Genomic DNA, 23,625 nt, shown 5'->3' on the forward strand with positions numbered 1-23,625 from the left:
GAAGTTTTAAGCCTGGGCCGAAGAGAGCGGGCTGGACATGCCACACAACTGCCCGGTCTCTCTCCGGCTGATTTTCCCTCTGGACTCAAGTCCTGAGGCTCGGGCACGCAACAACGCCTCGGGGCTTGAGGGAAAAGGGATTCCATTTATGGGCCGGGGTAAGGTGTCCAGGACTCCCGCCAGTCTCCAGGACCTCCTCAGCGGAGGGCCGGATTTTATCTCCAGCATTTCACATATGCACCGGGCCAGAATGGGACGTGGTGTGGGAGGGAGCTCTGGCACTAGGAGGCTGAATGGGGACCTGGGAACTTCAGGGTTCTGGCACTACCCTAAAGTCAGGGACCGGGCAATGATATTAGAGCTGCAAATTGGGGTGGGGGTGGGTGGCTGAGAGCTCTGGGGACGGGCGCCGCCCTAGGGGTGAATCTGAGGAAACTGGAACGCCCCCTCTCTGCCTGGCGACATTACTTGCGTTTGCACCCCCTTCAAAAACACCTGCTGGGCAGGGTGGTTAATTTTTTAAAAAACAAAAACCCGGCCTGCACCCGCCTACGCGGCGGGGCTTACACCTAGAGGGGTCACCCGCCTCGCGCACCCTGCGCAGGGCCGCGACTCCAAGACGCAGGGATTTGTAGAACATGCGGCCACGAGGCCAGGGCTTCCCGGCTTGCCTTCGGTTCGCACCTTACCGTGGGCGCGCGGGCTAGCGCCCGGCTCCGTTTAAAGCCTTCCTTCCCTCCCCCCAACCCCCTATAAAAGTCCGGGGCTGCGCGGCAGCGGCACTGCTGCTCTCCCGGCCTCCCGCACTGCTCGGGCCCGGCCCGGCCCGCCCCGTCTGGCCAGCTGAGCAGGCCCGGCCGCACAGCGCGGACACCCTTTCCCTGCTCCGGCCCGCAGTGCGGGGCGGCACGCTGGGGGCGCGGCGTGTCTGGGGACATCTTGTGATGTTGGCGAGAACAGGACATGATCTCACATGGCGAGAAGCTCTTTAGTTCCTTAATCATTTCACGGTGCCTTCGGACGCTTTTTTTCCACCTAAAACGTTTAGTTTCAGCTCAGTGATCAGCTACCCCAGCTCGGCGGGGGAGCGGAAGGCTTGAATTATTCCGACCTGTGAGCGGCCCCTGGCACCAAAAAAAAAAAAGAAAAAGAAAAAAAAAAGAAAAGAAAGAAAGAGAGAGAGAAAAGAAAAGAAAAGAAAAAAGAAAAAAAGAAAAGAAAAAAAGAAAAAAGAAGCACAAAAAAAGTGGAAACTTTTTCCCCCTGTCCACTTCAAGTTCTGAAAAATCAAAATGGATTTAGAGAAAAATTACCCAACTCCTCGGACCGGCAGGACAGGTAGGACCGCGATTCGGGCTCCAGGCGTGCTAATTCCAGGACCCGGCCAGGTCTGGTCCTCACGGGCCCGTCGGCCCTGGGGGAGGGAGTGAACCGCATTTTCTCAGGGATTGACTGCGTGCCTATCCGCGGCACGTTTGTATGTCTTTTCACCAATTTGTTCGCACACTTCTGCATCAGCTCAAGTGTCTGCGAGTTTGTGTTTTTCTCTGTTTCTGAATGTTTATGTGGGTGACTATCTGGGGCTCTGAAAGTTCGTTTGGGTCTGTGTGTTTACATAGGGGCTCACAGTGTGCATGAGCGACACTGAGTTTGTATGTCCCCGTATATGTATTTTCAAAATGTGTGTGTTCAAAAATTTATGTGCCTGTGTGTATGTGTATCCTTATATTCATGGGTGTGTTAGTGCATGTTTATGAGTTGGTGTTTCTGGGTACTGTACCCTGTGTATCCAAAATGTGTGTGAGTGGAGTATGTGTAATTTGGATAAGTGTCTGAGTGTCCATCTACTCCTTTAAGGGTCCTGTTCACCTGTCATATCCTAAGTGCTTTTGGAAGTGAGAATGCGGTGGTTACACTGACCCCTCCATTTTTGGATGTCAGCAGCTTTTCACTGTGTCTATGCCAACATACACAAAAGTGCCTGCCTCTAGGCACAGAGATGGATCTAGGGCTGTGTGGGGGGGGGGGGGGGCTGTTGTGCTAAGCCTGTGTGTAGTCAGTGTCAGGACACATTCTGTTGGGAGAACTAGGAGTGGAGGTGTGATTTCAGGGCGTGCAGTCCCTCTGTGTATGGTGTGCACTGCTTCACTCTGTGGGCACTGCTGAGCCTACCATTTGTATAAAACTGTTTCCTGTGGCAGGCACAACCTCGGCAAGGGAAGGTAGGCAATGCATATGCTAGTTGTGACATTTCTAGGGACCTCTAACCTGCCTTCACTTTCACCTAGACATGCCTTTGATAATGGTGTGTGTGTGTATTGTGTGCTCAGGTTTTATCTTGTGGGTGCTACTCCAAAGGAGGAGAGCACAAGTGGGTGGACATGTGTGCCTAGCCTGGGCATCCAACTCTGGTGCCTGTATGCACACGGGCTTTCCTGGCACAGGGCCTGATGTGCCACCCACAGGCCCAGGCAGTGGGTAGCAGAGTGTGTTTATATCTAAGAGGAGGTGGCAGGCAGCAGGAGGCCTCAGTTTGTCCTGAGATTAAAGCTGGGTATAGGAGCCTCTTTTACTCATTAGACCAAGTGTACTAACCCCTACCCAAACACACTCCTGACCCTGCTGGCAAGAATTCTTCCACTTCTCTTATCCCTGTGGCTCTTTGAGGCCTCCACCCCAGCCTTAAACACAGGTCAAAAAGCAGTGAGAGGGGGGTGGACTTATACTCCAAACCCAGGACAACTCTCTGGGCATAGATAGATTTCCAGAATCCTAACAAGTGAGGACAGAAATCTAAGAAGTGGGGAATTAAAGAGGATTCCCCAGGGTGAAGGTGCAAGAAAGGGAATCTGGGAAACTCCCTCTGCTCCATCCCCACCTCCCCACCCCCTTGGGTCCCTTGGTAGGTGGGACTCCCAGGGTTGCCGGCGCCAGATCAGGGAGTTGGTCTTCTGTGTATGTTGGGAATGGGTCAGAGGCACGTGGGGGTCTGGGGAGTGTCTGCGTGGCTGGCGCGACTGCCTCTCCCTTCGAGAGCTGTCTACCAAGAATGTAATTCAGGGCGGTCGATGGGCTCTTTGATTAGTTCAATCGCCTGAATAATCGTTTAATCAATAAAGCATTTCATTCCTCAGTAAGGCGGACCTGGGTGGGGCTGGGGGTCCTAGTCTGGCCCGAGTTTAAAAAATCTGGAGAGCCACGCCCCCTCTTCTCCTTTGGGCTGGGGTAAGGGCCTCCTGCCCCTGGAAAGGGCGGAGCTCCCAGGTGACACTACACTTCCGCCTGTCTGCACCTGCCTGGGCCCCAGGGGTGGGGGTGGGGGAAGAGGAGAGAGCTGAGAAGCTGGCCAGGGAGGGGGCATCCATGTCTGGTTTTAGGGGTTTTGTGTGGGCTTCTCCCATCTCCCAACTTGGAGGCCTTTTTTGGGCCACTTGACCTCCTTTTCCTTCCTTCAGAACTGTTTTCCATTCCCTCTCACGACCTCAGTTTCCCCATCTGTACAATAGGGAAGGAGTAGATATACCTTTTTAGCTCTAAGCCCAAGATCAGGTAAGGTCAGCCTTAAGCACAGAGCCACTTAAGGATCCTCCTGTCTAGCCTCTTCATTGTGGTACCAAAAAGGAAAAACTGATGTCCAGCGAGAGGGGCAGGGACTTGTCTGACATCATACAGCAAGGAGTACGGAGGGAGTAGGACCAAAAGGTGACTTCTCTGCCCTTAACCCCTCATTCTTGCTGGGAGAGGAGATAGAGCCCCATCTCCCAAGGCCCCCCTTGGAGAAAAAGGACTATTGGCCAAGCTGGCTTAAGGAGTCCAAGGCCAGGAAGGCCAGAAGAGGCTGAACACTGTCTGGGCATTGGCATCCAGCCCCCCAGCTCTGGAATGAGCGTTTCGGAATAACAATCCTCCCTAGCCATGGATCTTCATCTTTCAGAACCTTGAGAGGCCTCATCTCAAGGGTTCTCCCCATTAGACATATAGGGAAGCTAAACCCTAGAAGGGGCCCATATCTGGAATATTTGGGAGAGAGAAAGATAGTGCCAGAGCCCCTGGCCTGCCGGGTGCACTACTAGTGATAACAAACCCTGACAAAAGCAGTTAACATGGTTCTTGAAAAATCTGGTTAAATTCTCCTATCTTTCCACCTACTTCAATGATGCCTACAGAAAGATCTTGATCCAGGTGCAGCAATCACACTGGAATCCACTCTGCCCAACTCTCTATGTAACCCGGGTCAGTTGCTCTCTCTCTTTGATACTTTTTAAAATGAGGGTCAGAGAGGGGGCACCTGGCTGGCTCAGTTGGAAGAGCATGGGACTCTTGATCTTGGGGTTGTGAGCTGGAGCCCCATGTTGGGTGTAGAGATTACAAAACAAAAACAAAACCTTAAAAACAATAGAATAAAATGAGGGTTATAAAGAGAGGACCTACCAAGTTAGGACTGTGATGGCAGCAGTGTCTCTGACCCTCCCAAACTGAGCACCTAATCTGAGCCCTGTCGGCCTTGCTTTGCCTGAAGCAAGACCAGGGATATGGGCTGGAGAAGTCGATTTCAGGCCCCTAGAGCCCTATAGCAGCCCCAAGCCCCAGACACATGCTGGAGGGGTGGACTTGGAGAGAAAGGGGAGGCGGGGAGGGAGTGTGTTCTGAGTGACTGCAGGTTGTTGACTGAAGATCAAGGTGGATGTTCCTCTGGAGGTATTTTGGCTTCTCAATTAATTCTCAATGGGCTTTCTTTCAATAGCAGAACTTTCAAAGGCAATTCGACTTCTATAAATTGAGTTTCTTCCCGGATGGTTTCCTTTCCCAGTATCTGCCGCCAGCGCTTAGCACAGGGCCCTGCCCAAAGTTGTGCGATTGGGGGAAGGTAACCCCGTGACAGTTGCACACAGCGAGGCCCGACCGGATTCAGCGCCGGGGCGGTGAGACCAGCTCCCTGCTAGTCTAGTCTGTCTCTTATTTGCTTGTCTCCCTGCTAGTCTCACTCAGACTCGTGGGCTCGTGAGCCCTCGGAGGCCGGACTGTTGCGCGGGGAAGCCCGGCTCCGTCAGGGAATCGCTGTGTAATCTCGCGCTAGTCATGTTACTTCTCGGGGCCGCTGTTTGGAGGCCTGTAAGGCTAGGGTAGGTGGCCAGGATGTCAGTTCTGGTGACGCCTCTTGGCGTGAGAAGTTCTCGGAAGACGGCCCGCTTGGAGACTGGAGGCGGTGAAGAACCCCTACTCAGAGGGAATCTCCCCCTGTCCTGGGCACCTGGCGCTGCACACATTAGGCAACCCAACACCGTCCTGAAGCCTCACACTCTCTTTGAAATGGGAATCCAAGCTATTCCTGCTGGGTTAATATCTGTGGTTCCATCCCACCTCAGCAGTACTCTGAGGATTCTGTCCAAGCCGCACAGGTATTGGGAGGAAACTGGTTTGTGCTGGCATATCCAACCTAACTAGATTCTTTGACTTGGCAGCATACACCCCCTCACTCCACCTCCAAACTCCCTGCCATCCTATGAGTGGCTCTGTAGAGGTCCTTCTGAGAAAGAGGTTCCCAGCCCACAGCCTTTCCTCCACCTTAGACTTTCTATGTGACCTTGGACAAGGCCCTGCTCGGCCTCAGGATACGCATCTGTAAAATGGGGAAAGCATTGCCTCAGGGCCTTTTTCGCTCTAAGACTTTAGAATTTGAGTTTCTAGGCCTGAAGGCAATGAGTGGGGCTGGAGGTGGAGGTGTCCCTGGCTGCGTCCCTCAGGGAGTACCCCCCCCCCAGCCTCTCCAGGAACGCTGAGCCTCCACATCGAATTCTAGTCACTTTTTATCCACCGTGCGCCATGGGGTGGAGAGAACGTGGGAACCCTAACTCATCCGGGTTCCTCTCCGCTTTTATGTTCTTCCTGCTCCAAGGCGGAGGTGCGGTTGAGGGAGTGGGGGAGGGACGGTGGGGGGCCGAGGTTCTGGACCTGCGGGGTTCCAGACAAAGGAGAGAGAACGCAGCCACTCCACCCCAGGGCACACTGTAGTCTTCTGGGCCCCCAGAGGCCCGCCTGGGGCCGTTTAACGCAGCTGTGCCCTGGAGGGGGTGGGGACGGTGTCAGCACCGGAAACTTATCTACCGGTCAGGGGCAGCTGGGTCTGGGACAGTAACAGAAGGGGAGACTGAGGGCTGACCTCAATGTAGGGGTGTGAGAAATGGGGCAGAGGTAGAGAGAAGGGAGACTGAGGCAGAGAATGAACCAGGAGCCCTCTCAGGGTCAACTTGTGCTCTCGGTCTTCCTTATAAGCTCAGTTCTGGAGCGACCATCTCAGAGCACCCCTCCCCCTTTTTGTGGACTTATGTTTAATATTACAGGATCATTACTTGTGAATTAGAAATGGTGGGTCTTGGGACCATGAGCCGCTGGGGCAGTAGTCCTTAGTGTCTTTGCCAGTGCCTCCTGGGTGTAGAATGGCTGTCACAGACTTCCTTTACAAAGTCCATTCCTTTGATTGTGGTCCTAGGGCCTCACACCGCCGAGAACGTGAGACTCTCTGGTCAAAACTCTGCCCTTCTGGACCAGGAGAGTCAGCTAGAAATCCACCCATTTTGTCTTAAAAGCAACAAGAACTTCCCTGGAAGAGGGAAGGTGGAGTTTTCTCTACAGCAGCCTGGTAGCATGCCTGGCTTGGCCCAGCCCTTGCAGATAGAACTCGCCTGCTTACCTGCCAGCTTCAGGGACCCTCATTAGCACTGCACTAACATGACTGGCTTCATTTAGTTCCCAAGAAGCTTTGCGCCAGAGGCAGAATTACCCCTGGAAACAGAAGTCTTCAGTTGCGCATCACTAGCCCCCAAAGCGTCTGGCAGCTCCTGGTCTGAGGCTGGAAAGAGAGACTCAGGGCTCAGTGCTTGGACAACCTGGTCCAAAGCCTCAATTAGTTTCCTCTCCCAGGAGCACCGTGATTACTAACTTTAAAGGAGTGTGAGATTTCTTTCCCCTCAAAGTCTCTGCCTTTCTTTTAGCTCAGAATTGGGGTTCCCTGGGGGTAAAATTGAGGGAGGGAGGTGGACGAGAAGGCGACAGCAGCGGCTTAGTAGGCGCTTGATAAAATTGTGAAATGTTTCCTCTGGAAGGAGCCTCCATTAAAGACTAGGTAAGCCAACTCTACCCATTTTACAGATGAGGAAACTGAGCTCAGAATGGGGTAGATGTGCGCACACTATGAGTCTATCGCGAATCTGGTGGTGCTTAGATTGAAAACCGGATCGCTACTGCGCTCCTATTCTTCCTCCAACATCCGTGTGAAGGTTTTCAGTAGACTATTCCTCCCTCCCCACCCGTCACCTCCCCACCTCCACTTCAGCTGCCCCCAGTCCCTCAGGATGTCCCAGGGTCCCAACGCTGCGGCAGGGAGGTCACGCTCCCGCGGCATCTGTGGCGGGACTCTCCAGGCCCTGTGTGGATCCCCTTACCCCTCCCCCCACCCGCGCTCCACTAGGCCTTCGCTCCGCGCGTTTGTCAATGAACGTGGCGCCGCCGCCTGGGCCCCGCCCCCCATTCTCTCCCATTGCCCAGGTATCCGCTAATCAGGCGGAGCCCGCCGGTTGCTCAACCAATGGGGCGGTGTCTCGGGCCAGGGCCGGCTGCCACAGCTCTGATTGGCTTTATGAAGCGTGATTGGCAGGTTAGCCCCCGCCCCGCCCCCGCCCGGAGGGAGGCTGAGCCCCGGGCGGCGCTGTCCACACGCAGCGGGTCCTGAAAGCGGCTCCGGGGCGGCGCGGTGGCGCACTGTGCGCGCCGAGCAGGCGGAGGGCTAGCGCCCGCGGCGGCCACGGCAGCGCGGGCAGTCAAAGCCGACAGCGGCTCCATCTCAGCACCGGCAGTCTCGGCGGCCTTGGTGGAGGGGACCTTTCGCTATCTCCGTCCCTCGCTACACGCCGGGGGCAGGCGCCGCGGCCGTCCCGGAAGAGGCAACTGAAAAACATTGGAACCAGACCCCTGAGAGAGGGCAGGGGGCCTCGAGGAGTTGGTGGGCGTGAGGCAGATACTCAGGCGAGGAGACTGTCGCTGTTGTCTCCATTCCTGGTCCCAGCGATGGGGGAGTATCGGGGGCCGGGGGAACTTTGAAGGCAGAGGGTCCGGGGGTGTAAGAGCTGCAAGCTCCTGGGGACTCAGGAGTCACGGCCCCAACGTCAGTGACGGAAGCGTCTCCGAACCCGCCCGGGGCCTCAGCGCCGCCAGAGAGGAAGTTCTTTGCAACTTCGTCCGAGACGTCGGAGAGCCGAGTGGAGAGAGGCTGGGGCTGCAACTCCAAGCCGCAGAGACTCAGAGAAGCAGAGAAAGGATCCGGTGGAGACCGAGGGGTCGAGGAGAGACTCCAGAGGCAGCGAGGCCGCGGAACCAGCCTGTCAGCCCGCGGGCCTCGCTGCCCCCTGAGTGAAGCCAAGGGCCGTGTGTCCCGCAGGCCTCCTCAAAGCCGCTCCTACCTGAGGCCGGGGGCTCCTTGCCGTCCCGGAGACGGGCCCCTACGCTATGCCCCCAAAGCTGCCGGTTCCTTGGCCTCATCTACTCCGGCCCGGGTCCGCAGCCGCTGCCTGAGACAGCCCAGGAGGGAAGCCACCAGGAGTTGGGCTCCCCATTCCCAGCCGGACTGCACTAGCGCCGTTTCCCGCCTCTAGGCGCAGCTCTCGGCGTTCTCCAGCGGAGCAGCTCTGAGAGAGGCCCCGAAGCTCCAGCAGCGCTTTCTGAGCCCAGATCGCACAGTACCCGGCCTGGCGGCGCAGCTCCCTAGCCGCGCTGGGCAGCCCCTTGGCGCCGAGAGGCGGCGGCGTGGGCCGGCCTGCAGTCTGGAGCGCCCCGATGGAAATACACTGTAAGCACGACCCGTTTGCATCCATGCATAGTAAGTAGGCGGCAAGCTCGTTTCTCTCACTCTCCGGCCGGGACGGGGTTGGGTATGCCGGACCGCGGAGCAGGTACCAGGGCCGGGAGGACTCCGGACTTCTGTAGCAGCGCAGTCAAGTTGGCAAAGTGTAGTGCTCCCAGGCAGGGCGAGTGGAACAACGCGCCTCGTTCCCCGGCCAGAGCACCTGGCACCGGGAATCCCGCCTGCAGCAACGGGTAGTGTAAGCTTCGAGCTGCAGCCTCTGGGGGGGCTCTGGCAGCAACATCTCAGCTTGTTGGGAGAATCCTAGCTCGGACCTGAAGAGGGCTCCGGGACTGGCTAGTTAGAGGGCAGGAAGTTGTAGGGAGAGGTCAGTCTTAAGTCTAAGACAGTGCCCCACACCCCATCCCCCGTGGTGCCTTTTTCAGCCATGGGGCTGATGAGGGCTAATGCTTGGAGGGAAATTGGGGCCCCAGCCAGTGTCTGTGTGCTTATATGTGTGGAGGAAGAGGCTGAGAGGTAAGCAAGGACACCAAGTTCAGAGCTCTAAAGGCGTCCTGTAGTGGAGTAGTGGGATTTTGAAAAATCAACGAAGTGGCAGTCCCTCAGCTGAGCTTAGAAGCTGCCAGTTCATACGGAGAGACCCTTATCAAGTCCTTCTCTTCAGGACACTTGTCACATGATGGCTTCTCCCCTTTAAAAAAAAATCAAGAAGTCAGTTAGTCATAACAGGCGTCCTCCCTCCCCCTTTCTGAAAGCCGGGTCGTGTGTAGGAGACGGGAAGGGTCATTCTGGGCACCTGTGAGGCAGACTGGGCTGCCTGACCCACAGAGATCTACCAGTTCACCCTTTAGCACAGCCTCTGTGAGATGAGCGCTCCTCTCACGGTGAGTTAATGCCGGATTAGATTCGGAGATTTCAAGGAAATTCCAAGTGGAACGAATCGTGTTTCCCTTCTGCACGCTGCAGAGCTGGGCCGGAGCAAGGCGCCAGGCTTTGGCGGCATCCAGCGGGGTGCCCAGCTCGGGTCCCCACGGTCGGCAGGTCAGGGAGTTGCTCCCGGACTGGAAGCTTACCCCAAGCCAGGTTATCTTCAGACAGCCCAGGATCCTGCTTACCCAGCCGTGAGTCCCCTATTTAACAAAGGCAGCATAGACCCGGCTGGAGAGAAGGCAAGCTTCCCCCGCGAATATGTCGGTTTCTGCCCCGGAGGGCCGAGTGGCCTGGTAAGCAGGGAAATGCTGATCTAAGCCGCTGGGGCTGGTTGCGGGCAGGTCAGTTTCTCTTTGTGTCAATTTTCCGAATGCAAGGTAATTCACCAAAGCAGTGGGGAGATTTGCCCAGAGAAGCCGCTTGCACCGGTCCTACCCCAAACGATTCCTCACCATTTGGGGCCTGTGCCAAAACGGTTTCCAGTCCATGGTGACCCCAGCGCCCCTGGCAGCTGTCTCCTGGGCAGACTTGAGCCATGCTCCAGGGAGGATCTGTTCTCACAGAGTGAGAGAGAAAACAAACGAGTTGGGGTCAATACTCTGAGAGGTGGACAAGCCTTTAGCTCAGCCAAGGAGCGAATGGGGGACAAAATGGGGAGGGCTGACTCCTGCACGTCTCTCCTCGCCAGCTGGAATCCGCAGACCCTCACTCACTGCCTCCTGCGCAGAGCCCGGAGCCCCAGGGGTCGCCGGACCCTTGGGGAGATAACATCAGAACCAGTGGTTTCCCGGCAGTGCATAAGGGTGGAGAAGGTGGTTCCTTCCAGGTGCCAGTTAGCCAACCGAAAATGCCTGTGTCTCTGTCCCTCCTAGTCCCGGCCTTCATCTGCCCCCTCCTCAAGAAGTGCTCCCTCCTCCTCTTTTCAATCTTCCTGGCAGCCTGGTGGGGGCTGGGCCCCAGCCAGCCTAGCTTTCAGAGCTGGCTTCTCTGGAAGTGCCCTTGGTTCTGACGCCTAAAGCTTTTTGCTTGGACAATGTAGGCCCACCCTGGGCCCCAATTTGTTGGCGATTGAGGGGGGTGCACAAGTAGACCCCGAGAGGTTGCTGGTGTAGTAGCGACTCAGACCAAGTCCCACTTCCTCATCTTCCTGCCTGGCCCTGGTCAGTTTCTTCCCCCTACTTCCCTGGCCCCCACCCCTTTTGGAGCAGGACAGCTTCCATGCGGAGGTGATATTGGGGGAGGGGAAGGCACTGCTGGGAAATTGGCTTCTGTGTTCTCCTGCCCTTACTCCCTATTATAGATTCATCATTTTCATCCGCACAATGGCCTCCCACCACCTTTGCCTAGATGTTTCCTTCCCCTAGGCATGGTTTCCAGTTAAGCACTTTTATGGCCAGCCTCCTACCTGAGTGTCATCTAAACCCTTAGCTAAACCCATTGTACAGAGTATGATATTGAAGTCAGAGAGACAAAAAGACTGACAGGAAGTTCACATGGGCAAAGCTGGAGCTGGTTCTTGGGTCTTCCAGGATTCACAGAAGGGGAGAGGGCGGGACTCAAGATTCCAGAGAGAGGGCAGTGGACTGTCTGAGTGAGTACACACATGTGCAAGGCATTTTCTCTGGTTTAACTATATCTTTCCCCATGACACAACTGTCCATCTGTGTCAGCGCCTGTCTGTTGGTTTGAGCCTGTTAAGGAGATTTCATCCCTGTCCTTTCCCTGTGTCCCTGTTTGTGTGTCTGTGTGTCCCTTCATTTATCATCTCTGGTGCCACTAGGAGGAATTTCCATAACATTGTGGGGTTTTAGAGTTGGGTCTTCCCACTGAGTCAGCAGAGACCCTCTCCCCACAACATTTTGCCTAGCCATGGTCTTGGGGGTTTGGATAGGGCCCCTGGTGGGTAGTATGCCCTTATCAGGGCCTAAGGAGCTTCTGTTCAGGCCAGCCCTCAGAAACCAGAGCCACAAAGGCCTCAGTGGTATCATTAACCCTTTTCCCCCAACCCTCCGCCAAACCTTGCTTAGCCTACCCTGTGGAGGTGGGCCTGTGTTTCCCTTGTATCTGTGTGTCTGTTTCCTGGTCTTTGCCTTGATTTGTTTGTATCTGTCTCTGTGTCAGGCTCTCTGAAAATTCTACTTGGCCCTGAGAAGTGTAGCTGGGAACATGCACTCCTCAGGGGATGAACCCTCACCCAACTGGAGTCCATAGGAAGTAGAGGCTGGGACTTGGGTTCTCTGAGGAGATGCAGGGCTGGAGCCGGGGTCCCAGAAAACAAAGATTCCTCTCCACAGATGTCCTCTGTCTTCCAGATACCCCTTTACTGGGCTTCCTCCTTTTTCTCTTCTGGTCTTCTTGCCTCCCTCTGTACACCACTCTCACCTTTTTTTTTTTGACTGTACTAGCCGATCCATTCCTTTCTCTCCTCTTCAGCCTTTCTAACCTGAGGCTTCCCTTCCACGCTCTCTGTCCTTGCTGTCTGTTTCATTCAGTGTCCACGCTTTGCATCCTTTCCCTCGCTTTTCCTCTTTTCTTTGCCCATCCTGCCTCCCTCTCTCAGGCTTCAGGTTTTACTTCTTTCCAATCTCAGGGTAAGTGGGAGACATTGCCTTCTCAGACCAGGTAAATTACCTCCCCACCACCCTTGAAATGCTCTGTTGGATAGAACTGTGACTGAGGCAGAGAAGGCCCAGCTAAGTGAGTTTGGGAACCTTTCCAGGAAGTTGAGGGAGATGGGGGGCTCCCAGGTCATCCTGAGTCTGGTGTCAGGTATGGTTATATGGATCAGACTCCGGAAGAACATAGGTAGCCTTGTCTTTGTGGTTAAAAGTAGAGGGTTTGGGAACCTGCTGTCACCTAGAGTGTCCAATCCTTGGGGTTTTTCCATGATGCAAACGGTCCCAAAAGCTCACAAATGTCCTGTAGGACTGCTCTTGGAATTTAAGTCCTCTGAAGGTTGCCATTGCGTTTTGGGCATGAAGTTTAAATTGCCAGGGGCATAGGGAACAAGGAATTGCAAATGGGTTACAAGGCCTGGACTAATAGGTTATCTCAAAAGTGTGCTGGATGCTTTTAGCTTCCTTTTTGTCCTCTCAGATGAGCTTGTACCAATTTTGAATTTACTTTCTTCAATCCAGCCTGTTCTCTAAAGATCTGTACAATTCTTTTTTTATCAGGTGCTCCCAACCCCAGAACAAAGCCTTTCTAAGGCCCTTGACCAGGGGTGGCTGTCATCTTTCTGTTTTAGGTGAACTATGCGTTTTGTTTCTAATTGCAAAATCCTGTTTGGGATGTTTTCCTATTTCTTATGTCTGGGGTGTTTTAGAATGATCAAAATGGATTAAAGCTCATTTTGAAAATCAGAGAGAAATTCAGCTAAGATTTAGAATTAAGTACTGTCATTACCTATAAAATTGTGTTTTTCCTTGAAATCAGCCTGAGCTCAGAAATTTTGGGAAATATTCAGTTAGGACCCTCATGGAAAACTTCAGTGAATTGCTTTGGCAGTTTTAAGGAAATAGGTTATGTTATGGGTGTTTTCCCCTTTTATTTCAGATGTTCATAAACCTAGATAGTAATTGAGTGTTGGGCAGGTAGCTGAGATGAGGTGGCTATTTTCTGTTTTAGAATTGGAGTGTGTGTGTGTATGTGTGTGTGTGTGTGAGTAGGAGAGAGAGAGAGATGTCTGAGATGCCCTAGCTTCCCTGGTATAGTCTAATCCCAGGCAAGTCCCAGTTTAGATGGAGATTGCCCCATCATTGGCCTCTGAGCTGCCAGCAGTATTGGTAAATAAATGCTTGCACTTGGATTTTGGCTTTTGACTGTCCTCAGCGATGTCAGTTAGTGGCTGATTAACAGCTACAAGGTCAATGATGTTGCTATCCTGGCTCACTCCGTGTTTACTGGTTTTGCTCTTCATTTACTTGGATCCCTGTTTCCCTCCAGATGGACTCTGATGTAAGAGAAGGGAGCTTATTGGGTGGAGAAGGTACCTTCCCAGGCTCCTTTTGCTTAAAATCCATCTCAGAGTGCTTGTAAAACCTGGGACTCGGAAGCCTTCTCCAGCTTCTTTATTTTCCCCCCAAACCAACTTGATGCTGCTTGTCAATTGCAAAATCGCTTCAGAAATTCCAGGGAAACTCCTGTATAACAAATCCTGATGTGGTAGAGTGGAATGTGATCCTCTGACCCATTTCTTTTGTGTGCCCTGACGGTACAGTGGTCAAGTCTGCATGTCAGCCTCACCTTTTTTGTTTATTTTCCCCTTTATTGAGGGATGAGCCCCATCTTTTTAAAGAAAAGGTTTTTTTTTTATCAAGGCAGTGGTTGGATTTTGTTTCAGTACTCGGCAGACACTATTTAAACAAAAATTTTTAAGTCCTTAGCCCTTGAATCAGATTGCTGATTAAAAAAAAAACAAAAAACAACCCATTTTTTCCCCCTGAGATCTAGGTTTATTGGAAGTAGTCTTTTTCACTTTTACAGATATTTGTTAAAAGGAAAAGAGTTTGTTCTTGAAAATCTCTTTACATTTGGGGTATTTTAAAACATATTTCTCCCCAGGATCTTCCTTAGACCTCAGCATCATGCATGTAATAAGTTATGTCTCTAGTGTAGATTGGGGTCTTTTACATATTCCGTTGTTAACAAAAAATTACAAGGCAGATGCTAGCAACTAAAGGAAACATAGTATGGGGATGCTTTTTATCAATAGCCCGGTTGACTGGCTGAAGATGGACAAAGGCAAAGGTTAATTTTTAAAAGCAAGATACTCGTGAAGCCTGCATGATCAGACTCCAGGCTCAAGATATCCAGCCTGCGGCCATTTCTGATCAAAGGGGCTCTGGGTGCTTGTAACAGAGCTTCTGGTACTATGTGACTGGTTCTAACCACCCTTTCCCTCGCCTTTTGTTTCTGATCTGTTTCAGGACATGGAGGAGTGAATCAGCTTGGGGGGGTTTTTGTGAATGGACGGCCACTCCCGGATGTAGTCCGCCAAAGGATAGTGGAACTTGCTCATCAAGGTGTCAGGCCGTGCGACATCTCAAGGCAGCTTCGAGTCAGCCATGGTTGTGTCAGCAAAATTCTTGGCAGGTAAAGGCAGGAGCTACAGGCTTCCCTTGATTTTTCAAATAACGACCTAAAACATGACCCAGCCGCTGTCCAATGTGCCTGCATCATATTGAAAATCATGGTAGCACTTCGCTAACATGCATAATACTTTGGAATTTGCGAATCCCTTTTAAGGCCATTCAATTCAAAGTAGCCCTGGGAAACTCCCCCGTTTCAAATGACATGTGGAATGGGGTGACTCAATCAGGAGGAATGACATGTCTTCTGACAGCCTGGTGAATTATTCCAAAGGACCCACGAGTAAGAGGTTCTTGGGAATTTCCCTTACACATCTTGGGTGAGCCCGGGACCTGAGCAGGCTGGGTGAAAAATCCACAAGTTATAAAATCACATTATCAAGTTCAATGTTTTATTTTAACGTTTTCAAAAAGCACATTCTTTTTTTAAAGGTCAGCTGTCATTTTCAGTTTTGGGGTATCATCAACCTTCTTATGTTGGGCTGTAGTATTTTCCTCCTTATATGTTTCGTTTCCTTCATAGTGACAGGCATCCTAAGTGTATATTAGAGAGGGAAAAAAAAAACCAAAAAACAAACACACACTAACTCTCAAATCTGACGTTTGAAAGTTGCCGCTTGACCTGTCGATTTGCTGCCAGCAAAATACTAACGATGGCAATTCTCCCAGAGGGCTAGATAGCCCAGCCTTCGAGTACTCCTGTTTATTTTCTCAGGAGAACCTCAGTATGATCCAGGGAAGCATGTTTTAAGATGAGGAAACAAATCTACAGAGGTCAAGTGACTGACTCAGGTCCATCCAGCCAGTCAGTCCTCTCGGACTGGGAGGAGGCCTCAAGGACTCTTAGACCATCGGCATCTCACCATATCCCAAAGCCAAAACCATGGGTTTTTTTCTGGGCATGTGAAGTTGTTAGAGGTCTGCCCTAGCAGCCAGAGTATTCTCAGGTCTAGCTGTTCAGTGCTCTCTCAGGATTTTTCTCCCCAGGTCAGAAAACAACCTTGATCCTGTAGCTTGCATTATGATTTGAGAACAGTTGCCTGAATAGAAAAAAAAAATATTTGAAGTATATCAGTTACATTGTGATTTTCTGCATGTTCTTTCCCTTTCATCTGCTGGAATTTAAGAAATTCTCTTAGATGGAGGGAATAGCAGTTTCTAACCTTGGGGAGCCGTACTGGAGGCCAAGGGAAGAAGTTTCAAGGCCAGGGGTCTAGCATCCCCTTTGGGGACCTTGATCCTTGTGTTTATTCCTTATCCCCTGCCCACCCCAGGTCACCTCGCAGCCGGGGAGGCTCTGGGCTCCACTCCTGTTTAGCACTTGGCAGCAAATGAGCCCCAGCCAGAGTTCAAGGAGGAAGGCTGGACATCAGCATGGTGTTCTCCTTAGATGGTGGTTTTAGGCAGGAGGATGAGAGTGAGAATAAAAGAAGAAAAAGAGAGGAGAGGGAGATGAAGAGAAAAGAGAATGATTGATTTTAAAACAGAGAATAGACTAGAATAGAGCAGTGAAGACCAGACAGAAGGAGAGAGAGAAGAGAGGAAAGAAATATTTTAGACTATCTCAGTGTCAGACTTTGAGAGCCAAGTGGATCTTAGCTATCTTCTTGGGAAGCCTCTTCATTGCACTGAGGGAGAGAGAGAGAAAAAAGAAGGCCTTTCCTTTGTTTTTGCTGAGACATTATTGTTGAGCCGACATCTTGCTTGCTGTTTGAAATCTTCTCAGGGCAAGATGCCGAGCCCTTCTCAGAGGGGACGTCCAGATGCTGAGTCCTCATGTTCTGGTGCCCCGGAGCCCTCCAGATCTCCCCTGGAGACTGAAGGGGACAAGGACCCTCCCAGGCCCAGCCGGCAGCCTCCCGAGGCCCAGAATAGATTTGTCACTAGGTAGAGTGGCACCCGGAAGTTATGAGCCGCTCCGGTGCCTGGCCGTTTAAGTTGTCAACAATAAATTGGAATTTCATAGCTCATTATTTTCATAACTAAGAACCACAGTGGACAAAATGTCACTCTAATTAGAACTGCCTTTTAAGAAACAAGTTCAGCCCTAAAACGTGTGACTGGGAATTTCTGAACTGGGGTTGTTCCATCCACTGACTTTTTTTTTTTTGGTCACCGAAGAATTTGATGGGCGCATTTGGAGTGACAGATTATAGAGAGTGGTTGTATGTGGTAGCCGTGGTTTTCAGAGGCTGCATGACAAGGCAGGCAGAGTCCCTGGGGCAGGCAGAGACCCCCATCATCTTGGGAAGGTGGCGGTTTGCCAGGAGTGTGGGCATTCAGTCCACAGAGCTCGAGGCTCAGGAGCCTGGTGGCATGTGAGGCCCATTTAAATCCACCCAGAAAGCCTGGTTGTTGTCTTCTTTCACTGGAGCCTGGCTGGGGGGGTTCAGACCGTTTGGAACTGGGTGGTATGTTACACAGTAATAAACACTCAGAGGATTTTAATCCGCAGCACGTGCTCTTTATGTTTTGCAAAGCTTTTTCTTACCCATTCTGCATTTCTGCCTGCGTCCTGTGAGGCAGGCTGGGCAGACATGCTCCCCTTATTATACAAATGGGGCGACAGAGGCCCAGAGAGGCTAAGAGGTTTGGCCAAGATCACACAGCTTGTTAGTGTCAGAGGCACGGACTACCACGCCCACTTCTTTACTCCCAAACTAGCGTGCCGTGTGTTGGCGGCGGCTGTCTGTCTGTTGTGTGTAAGCCAAGAGGCTGAGTGGTGGTTGTGCTGAGAGGGAAGAGCAATTCTTCAGTCCGATTCCTCACTTCACACGGTTGCCAACTGGGGTTTCCCCTGGGGTGTCAGGGTTGCCTTCTAAGGGCCTGGCTGATGGGTCAGTCAAAAGGCAGACAGAGGTCTCGTGTCAAGGCTGTGACCTGCTGTGGTTGGCCCTGCTCGGAGAGCCCTGGGTGCTGCCACCCCCAGCCAGACCAGCGGGACAGGGGCTGGGGGGAGGGGCAGCTCCCTCCCGCTGCTCTCGCTGCTGCTGTGGGAATATTGCCAGCTCATTCCACTAGTATGTTTTGTGTACTCAGCCCAGGTTTGTCTCTGTCTGTAACCTCTGCCCCAAGACAGTGCCTATAACTGGCACTCTGTGACCAGTGAGTGGGTGCAAAGATGCATGTGAACTGCCTGGTAAATGGGAAAGCTTTCTACAGTTGCAAGGGATCATCAACATCATCGTTGTTTTCATTTTTACAGTCGAAGCAGAAGTTTGCTCTAGTGGGAAGAAGACTGGGTTCAGAGTCAGATCTGAGAGCTGGGACTGGCTCTGACTTCCAGAAGGAAGTTGGGCAAGTCACTTACTCTTCTCATCATCAGTTTCCCCTTCCATAAATAAAATCCGCTGGCCTCTTAGGATTGATGTGAGGATCCAGATAATTTGAGGAAGAGCTCTGTATGAACTTTAGAGCAATGTGCCTAAATAAGGAGTTACTGTGTTGTTGATAATAAGAAATGACTTTTTATTGTAAAATTGGAAGGATAATTGGAAGCTGCAGAGATTGCTGTGTGCCTTGATTTGGGTGCCTTTCTAACCTTCTGGCAAAATAACATTTTCTTGGATAGTTCTTAAAGCCTCTTTGCGATTAATTACAATTTTTCGGTCATTACAGAAAGAGGGAGGATAGGTTGAGTTCTTCCTTATGGTCCATATTTGTACATGACTCACTTTTCTCACTGAAAAACAGAATTTCCACTTCTGCATCACTGCTCCCAAATTATTTCATCTGTTTCTAGAATATCCACTAACTTGGCCCTAACTAGATTTACCCAGACTGAGAATTTCAACATCTCTTTAAATGTAACTAGTCATTGTTCTTGGGTAACACTTCCCATCCATCCATAGGAGAATCACCTCTTTCCCTTACCTGTTATAAACTCTTGGTTTATAGGTTGAAAAATTACCAGTGATGGGGGCGCCTGGCTGGCTCAGTCGGTGGAGTGTCCGACTCTTGATCTCAGGGTCTTGAGTCCTGGCCCCACGTTGGGTGCAGAGTTTACTTAAAAAAAAATTAACAGTCATTTCTAAAATGTCTTCTTGGCTAAAGAAATTCTCAATAGCAAGATAATCTCCTTTGCAAGAGGAGTCAAGAATTTCTCTGTAAATGTTGAGAGACATCCAGTAAAGGCTCAGATTCAGAAAAGGAATCAAGTAATATTTTTTCCCCTGGAATGATCTTTCACGGCACTCTTCTCCCCGGTCTCGGTTTTACTGTAAAACCCTGACATCCTATTTGTGTTAACGAGGAAGAGCTGATAGCATGGAAATGTCCTTAGAAACAGCGATTTACCTCAGGGGAGTTCCCTGGAAGAGCTGCAGTGACTTGTGGTTGGCTTTTTTTTTATTGCTTGGGTTTTGACTTATATATATATTTCCAGTTAATTCTGGAATCCAACACTCCTTTTAGTTTTATACTAGGGTTATCATTTTAATCTTATGGCAAAAAAAAGGTTGCATTTTAGGGGACAGCTTCACAGAATGCAGATGGAATCTGCTAGGGGATGGGAGTGCTGGTAAATTAAAGGCACAAGCCAACTTTCTGGGGGAAATTTTAGCTCGGGAGGCCGGGCCTCCATCCTGGTTTGGCCAGTGGGTCTTGTGTGATCCTGGACAAGCCATTTAACCTCTATGGATCTCTGTTTTATACCTACCAGTAGGGACCTATTCATTCATTTTTCTTTCATTTGTTCAAAATATTTATGTGCTTTAGAACTGTTGTGGGGATCAAATGGGAAAGTTGACTTGAAAGTTTCCTGTAAACTGTAAAATGGTAGATGAATGTGATAGAGTGAATTAACTAATTAATGCATAGCATCCAGACCAGCACTGTCCGATAGAAATAGAATGTGAGCTGAGTTTGAAATTTAAAATTTCCTGGTAGTGTATTTAAAAAGGGGAAAATAAACAGGTAAAATGAATTTTATGTATCTTATTTAGCCCAGTAGATGAAAAGTGTGATCACTTCAGCATATAACCAATATAAAAATTATTAATGAGAGATTTTACGTTCTTTTTTTTTCTACTAAGTTTTGACAATCTGGTGTGTATTTTATGCTTATAGTGCACCTCAATTCAAATGAGCCATATTTCAAATGTTCAAAAGCCCCGTATGGCTAGTGGCTGCTAAACTGGACGGCACAGATCCAGATGGTTTCTGGACAGAGTAGCTATTTTGTTGCAAACATCCATTTTGCTGGTCCATTTTGCTGGTTCCTCATGGCTAAGCTCCTTTCTCCTTGGGTCCTAGGTATTATGAGACGGGGAGCATCAAGCCTGGGGTAATTGGAGGATCCAAACCAAAGGTCGCCACGCCCAAAGTGGTGGAAAAAATCGCTGAGTATAAACGCCAAAATCCCACCATGTTTGCCTGGGAGATCAGGGACCGGCTGCTGGCGGAACGTGTGTGTGACAATGACACGGTGCCCAGCGTCAGTTCCATCAACAGGTGAGGGGCTGCTGCCTGTGGGGGGGCTGGGGATCTGGGTGGAATGGGGTATCCTGGAGGCTCTGCGGGTGCTTTTCCGAAGGATCTGGTCTCTCCATTCATTAAGGCCCCTGAGGGGTTATCAGATAGGAGGGGGGCTAACAGGGCCTCAATAGATCTCTCTATCGCCTTTCTCGTCTTTCCAAAGTGGGCAGGAGTTCTAGGCCCAGGGAAGGAAGGCCATGTCAGTACCCAGGCTGCTTGAGATTTTTCTGAGCCCAGAGTGATTTTTTTTTTCTTAAGATTTTATTTATTTATTTGAGACAGAGAGAATGAGAGACAGAGAGCATGAGAGGGAGGAGGGTCAGAGGGAGAAGCAGACTCCCTGCCGAGCAGGGAGCCCGATGCGGGACTCGATCCCGGGACTCCAGGATCATGACCTGAGCCGAAGGCAGTCGCCCAACCAACTGAGCCACCCAGGCGCCCATGAGCCCAGAGTGATTTTTATCACTCACTTTCCCACCCGCCTCTGTGTGTGGAGAACTTAGCAGGGGATTGTCCTGATCGGGCCCCACAAATGTCACTTCCTTGTAAGCCCATGCTCAAAGTGTTAGCACTGGCCTATATCAGACCTTCCCAGGAAGAAAATTCCTGCCTTCCGTTTGGGCAGAGGTTGAGCCACTGAGTGTGGAAAACAGAGCCTGGACTTGAAATTGGAGGATTTAGTTCCTTGTCCCAGCTCTGCCACAACCTCCAAGTGTGACCTTGACAAAGCTCTTCCTGTCTCTGAGAGCCCCAGACTTTGGAGGTTCTGATGTGGGTCTGTGATCTCCAAGAGTGACATCCAGGACACTAAGATGCTGTGGAGTTAGGGGGCTGCCCCCTACCCAGTTGCCCTCAATCTCACCCATGGAGAGAAAAAACCAGAGAAATACCGTGAATACCAGGCATGGGATTGTCCTGGGAACTGCAGAGGCACTTTCTACTCTGCAGTCTGATCCAGGAAGTATCTAACGGAGCTCTCAGAGCTTTAAAAATTCCTGAAAGAAAGTTTTCTATTGTAGATGGTGCAGTCTCAATTCCATCTAAACCCACAGAGGTCAAGGATGAAGTTGTAAGATAAATAGAAACGATTGTTGTCTAAACTCCACAAAGAGAAGAGAAGCCAGCAGACCGAAAACTTGACCAGTTCCCATTTCTCCAAGATCACAGGCGACCCTTGTCAGTGCAGAGCCTACTTGGGCATAGGAGACCCCTAGCCTCTGGCAGAAAGAGGTGGTTAGACCAGAATGTCTCAGAGATCCCTTCTGGGCCTGCTGGTTGTTCCTTCTGTGGTGACTCAAATGCGCAGAGTCACTGTGTCAGTGTCTGTGTTGATGTTTTGAGTCCTGCTATTTCATTACCGTTAGCCTGTTTTCTTTCTCTCAGCAAATCTTTACCTTGGCCCTGACATCATGCAAGGTGCTGAGAAGAGAGAGGGAATTGGGCACACTGTCTCTTAGTCTCTGTTCTAGAGGGCCTCCTTGTCTAGGACAGGATTCTGGTGCGGATTAGAAGTCTGGTCAGCCCAAATTAGCTGAGGAGGTAGCAACTATTGTGGTGGGTTTGGGGGGGCGGAGAATACTCCTGTTCTTTTTCTGGATTATGAGGGGCTCCAATGTGCTTTGTGAGGACCCTGCTTCTGGCTCATTGCAGGATTTCCATCACGCAAAGCAACGTGACTCTTTCCCTATGAGCAGTGCAGCAGCAGAAGCCTGCTCTGCAAAGAAACTTCTGCCAAACCTGTGGTCAGGCTTTGGGGGCCCACGGATTTCCCAGTGTAGGGTGTACATGTAATTGGTGGTTTGAAAGATAACTTTAGGTTGCCCGTGGGGGTCCCAAAATCTAATGCCTGTTGTGGCCAGGCAGTGAAGCGGGCCAGGTGTGAGGTGATAGGGAAAGGTTGGGTCTGCGGCAAACAGACAGCACAGCAGTATTGAAGGGGCAGGGCCTTCTCAGCACCAGCTGAATGCTGCCAGGAAAGCAGGCCCAGGATTTGCCAGAATCCTTCCACTCTTGAAGGGAATCTGGAAACTAGGATTAGTGTGTGCATGTATCTATGTGTTTGTGTATATAAAACCTCCATGTTTTTAAATGGGGGTGACTAATTTCAGTGAAAAAAAATGCCTTACAGGACAAGCATAACTCATTTGCAGGGCTCCAGCCCTTCTGTAATACAAGGATAAAAATTATTTTATGATGAATTTATTTTAATGGACTTTAGAAAAATATAACTAGAACACCAAGCCAGTCAGTGTGAACTTTATGGACTATCCCTCCCCTTTACGGTAAAGAACTAGTGTTGCCTCATAAAAGAAGTCTATTTAAGTCAAAAAGTAAGTTACTTGAAAGGAACAGATGAAATAAATAGAGCACATAGCTTGGCAGAGGGGGTGAAGGCTGTAAGGGGTACTTGAATGAGTGTCTAGGGAAACCGTGGAGCAGCCGATGCTTTGTGCTTGGAGCTTTTCTGTGCAGCTCTGCCTGCTGGTTGCCCGTGGCTGGGGCCGTGGCCGGCCTCAGGGCCTCCCGCGTCCCCAGCGGGGGCTGTACCTCTGAGGTGTTTTCACACCTGTGGTCTCCTACAGCCCTTGAGGCTTAACTCTGTTCTGTGGCAGGTAAAGAAACTGAGGCCCAGCAGGGGAGAGCAGAGGAATGATGATTTTGAGGTGGAGCTGGGAGTTGAGCCTAGGTTCCCCGATGGTAAGAAGAGGGCCTGTCTCTTTGCACTGCCCTGGAGGACTCTGCCAGTGACAGGACTGGGGATCTGACAGAAGAGAGGCAGGGGGGAGTGAAACAGCCATTCCTACTCCATCTCTGTGCACTTTGCAGCCTTTATGCTTTGCAGCCTGTCTGTAGCTCCCTCGGGGACCCGGAGCCCTCTCCTGCGCACCCCTCTGGGGGCTCTTCTCTGGGGGCACACTCTGGCTCCTTCCTCCATTCCTCACCCAGGGCTCTTTGCGGTCTTTAGCCAACCAACCCAGCAATGCAGATAGACAGGGTGCGGGACGCTGTCTGTGGCTGCCTGCCCGCCCCCCACTGCCCGAGAAAGCCTGAGCCATCCCAGCATGCAGTTCTGTTTTCCATACGAAGGCAAAGCTGCTGCACTGCGTTCAAATGGATGCAGTTTCGAAAGAACCGTCTTGCAAATATCCATAGATTCCTCTCCCAGCCCCTGCCTCCCTTGGGGGCAACTTCTCACGATTCCCTTATTTCAAACAGCTAAGGAGGGAGTGGTGACGGGATTGGTAGCTATTCCGGGGGCCACAGTGTCGTCTC

The 23,625-nt window shown here is 51.1% G+C and overlaps 1 protein-coding gene across 1 annotated transcript in view; it reads left to right on the forward strand.

Annotated features, from left to right (window-relative positions):
• The first annotated feature begins 1,137 nt into the window (after nt 1-1,137).
• The window catches only part of PAX5 (paired box 5), a 183,447-nt gene continuing 160,959 nt past the window's right edge, over nt 1,138-23,625 (forward strand). Inside the window, exons 1-3 of the mRNA XM_035016298.1 lie at nt 1,138-1,338; nt 14,716-14,881; nt 20,131-20,328. Coding sequence (XP_034872189.1) covers nt 1,293-1,338; nt 14,716-14,881; nt 20,131-20,328 — 410 coding nt within the window. The 5' untranslated portion in view covers nt 1,138-1,292. The remainder of the gene's footprint in view (nt 1,339-14,715; nt 14,882-20,130; nt 20,329-23,625) is intronic.

The sequence above is a fragment of the Mirounga leonina genome, unplaced genomic scaffold (assembly GCF_011800145.1).
Source record: "Mirounga leonina isolate KUSES-001 unplaced genomic scaffold, KU_Mleo_1.0 Mir_170, whole genome shotgun sequence".
Taxonomy (NCBI): domain Eukaryota; kingdom Metazoa; phylum Chordata; class Mammalia; order Carnivora; family Phocidae; genus Mirounga; species Mirounga leonina.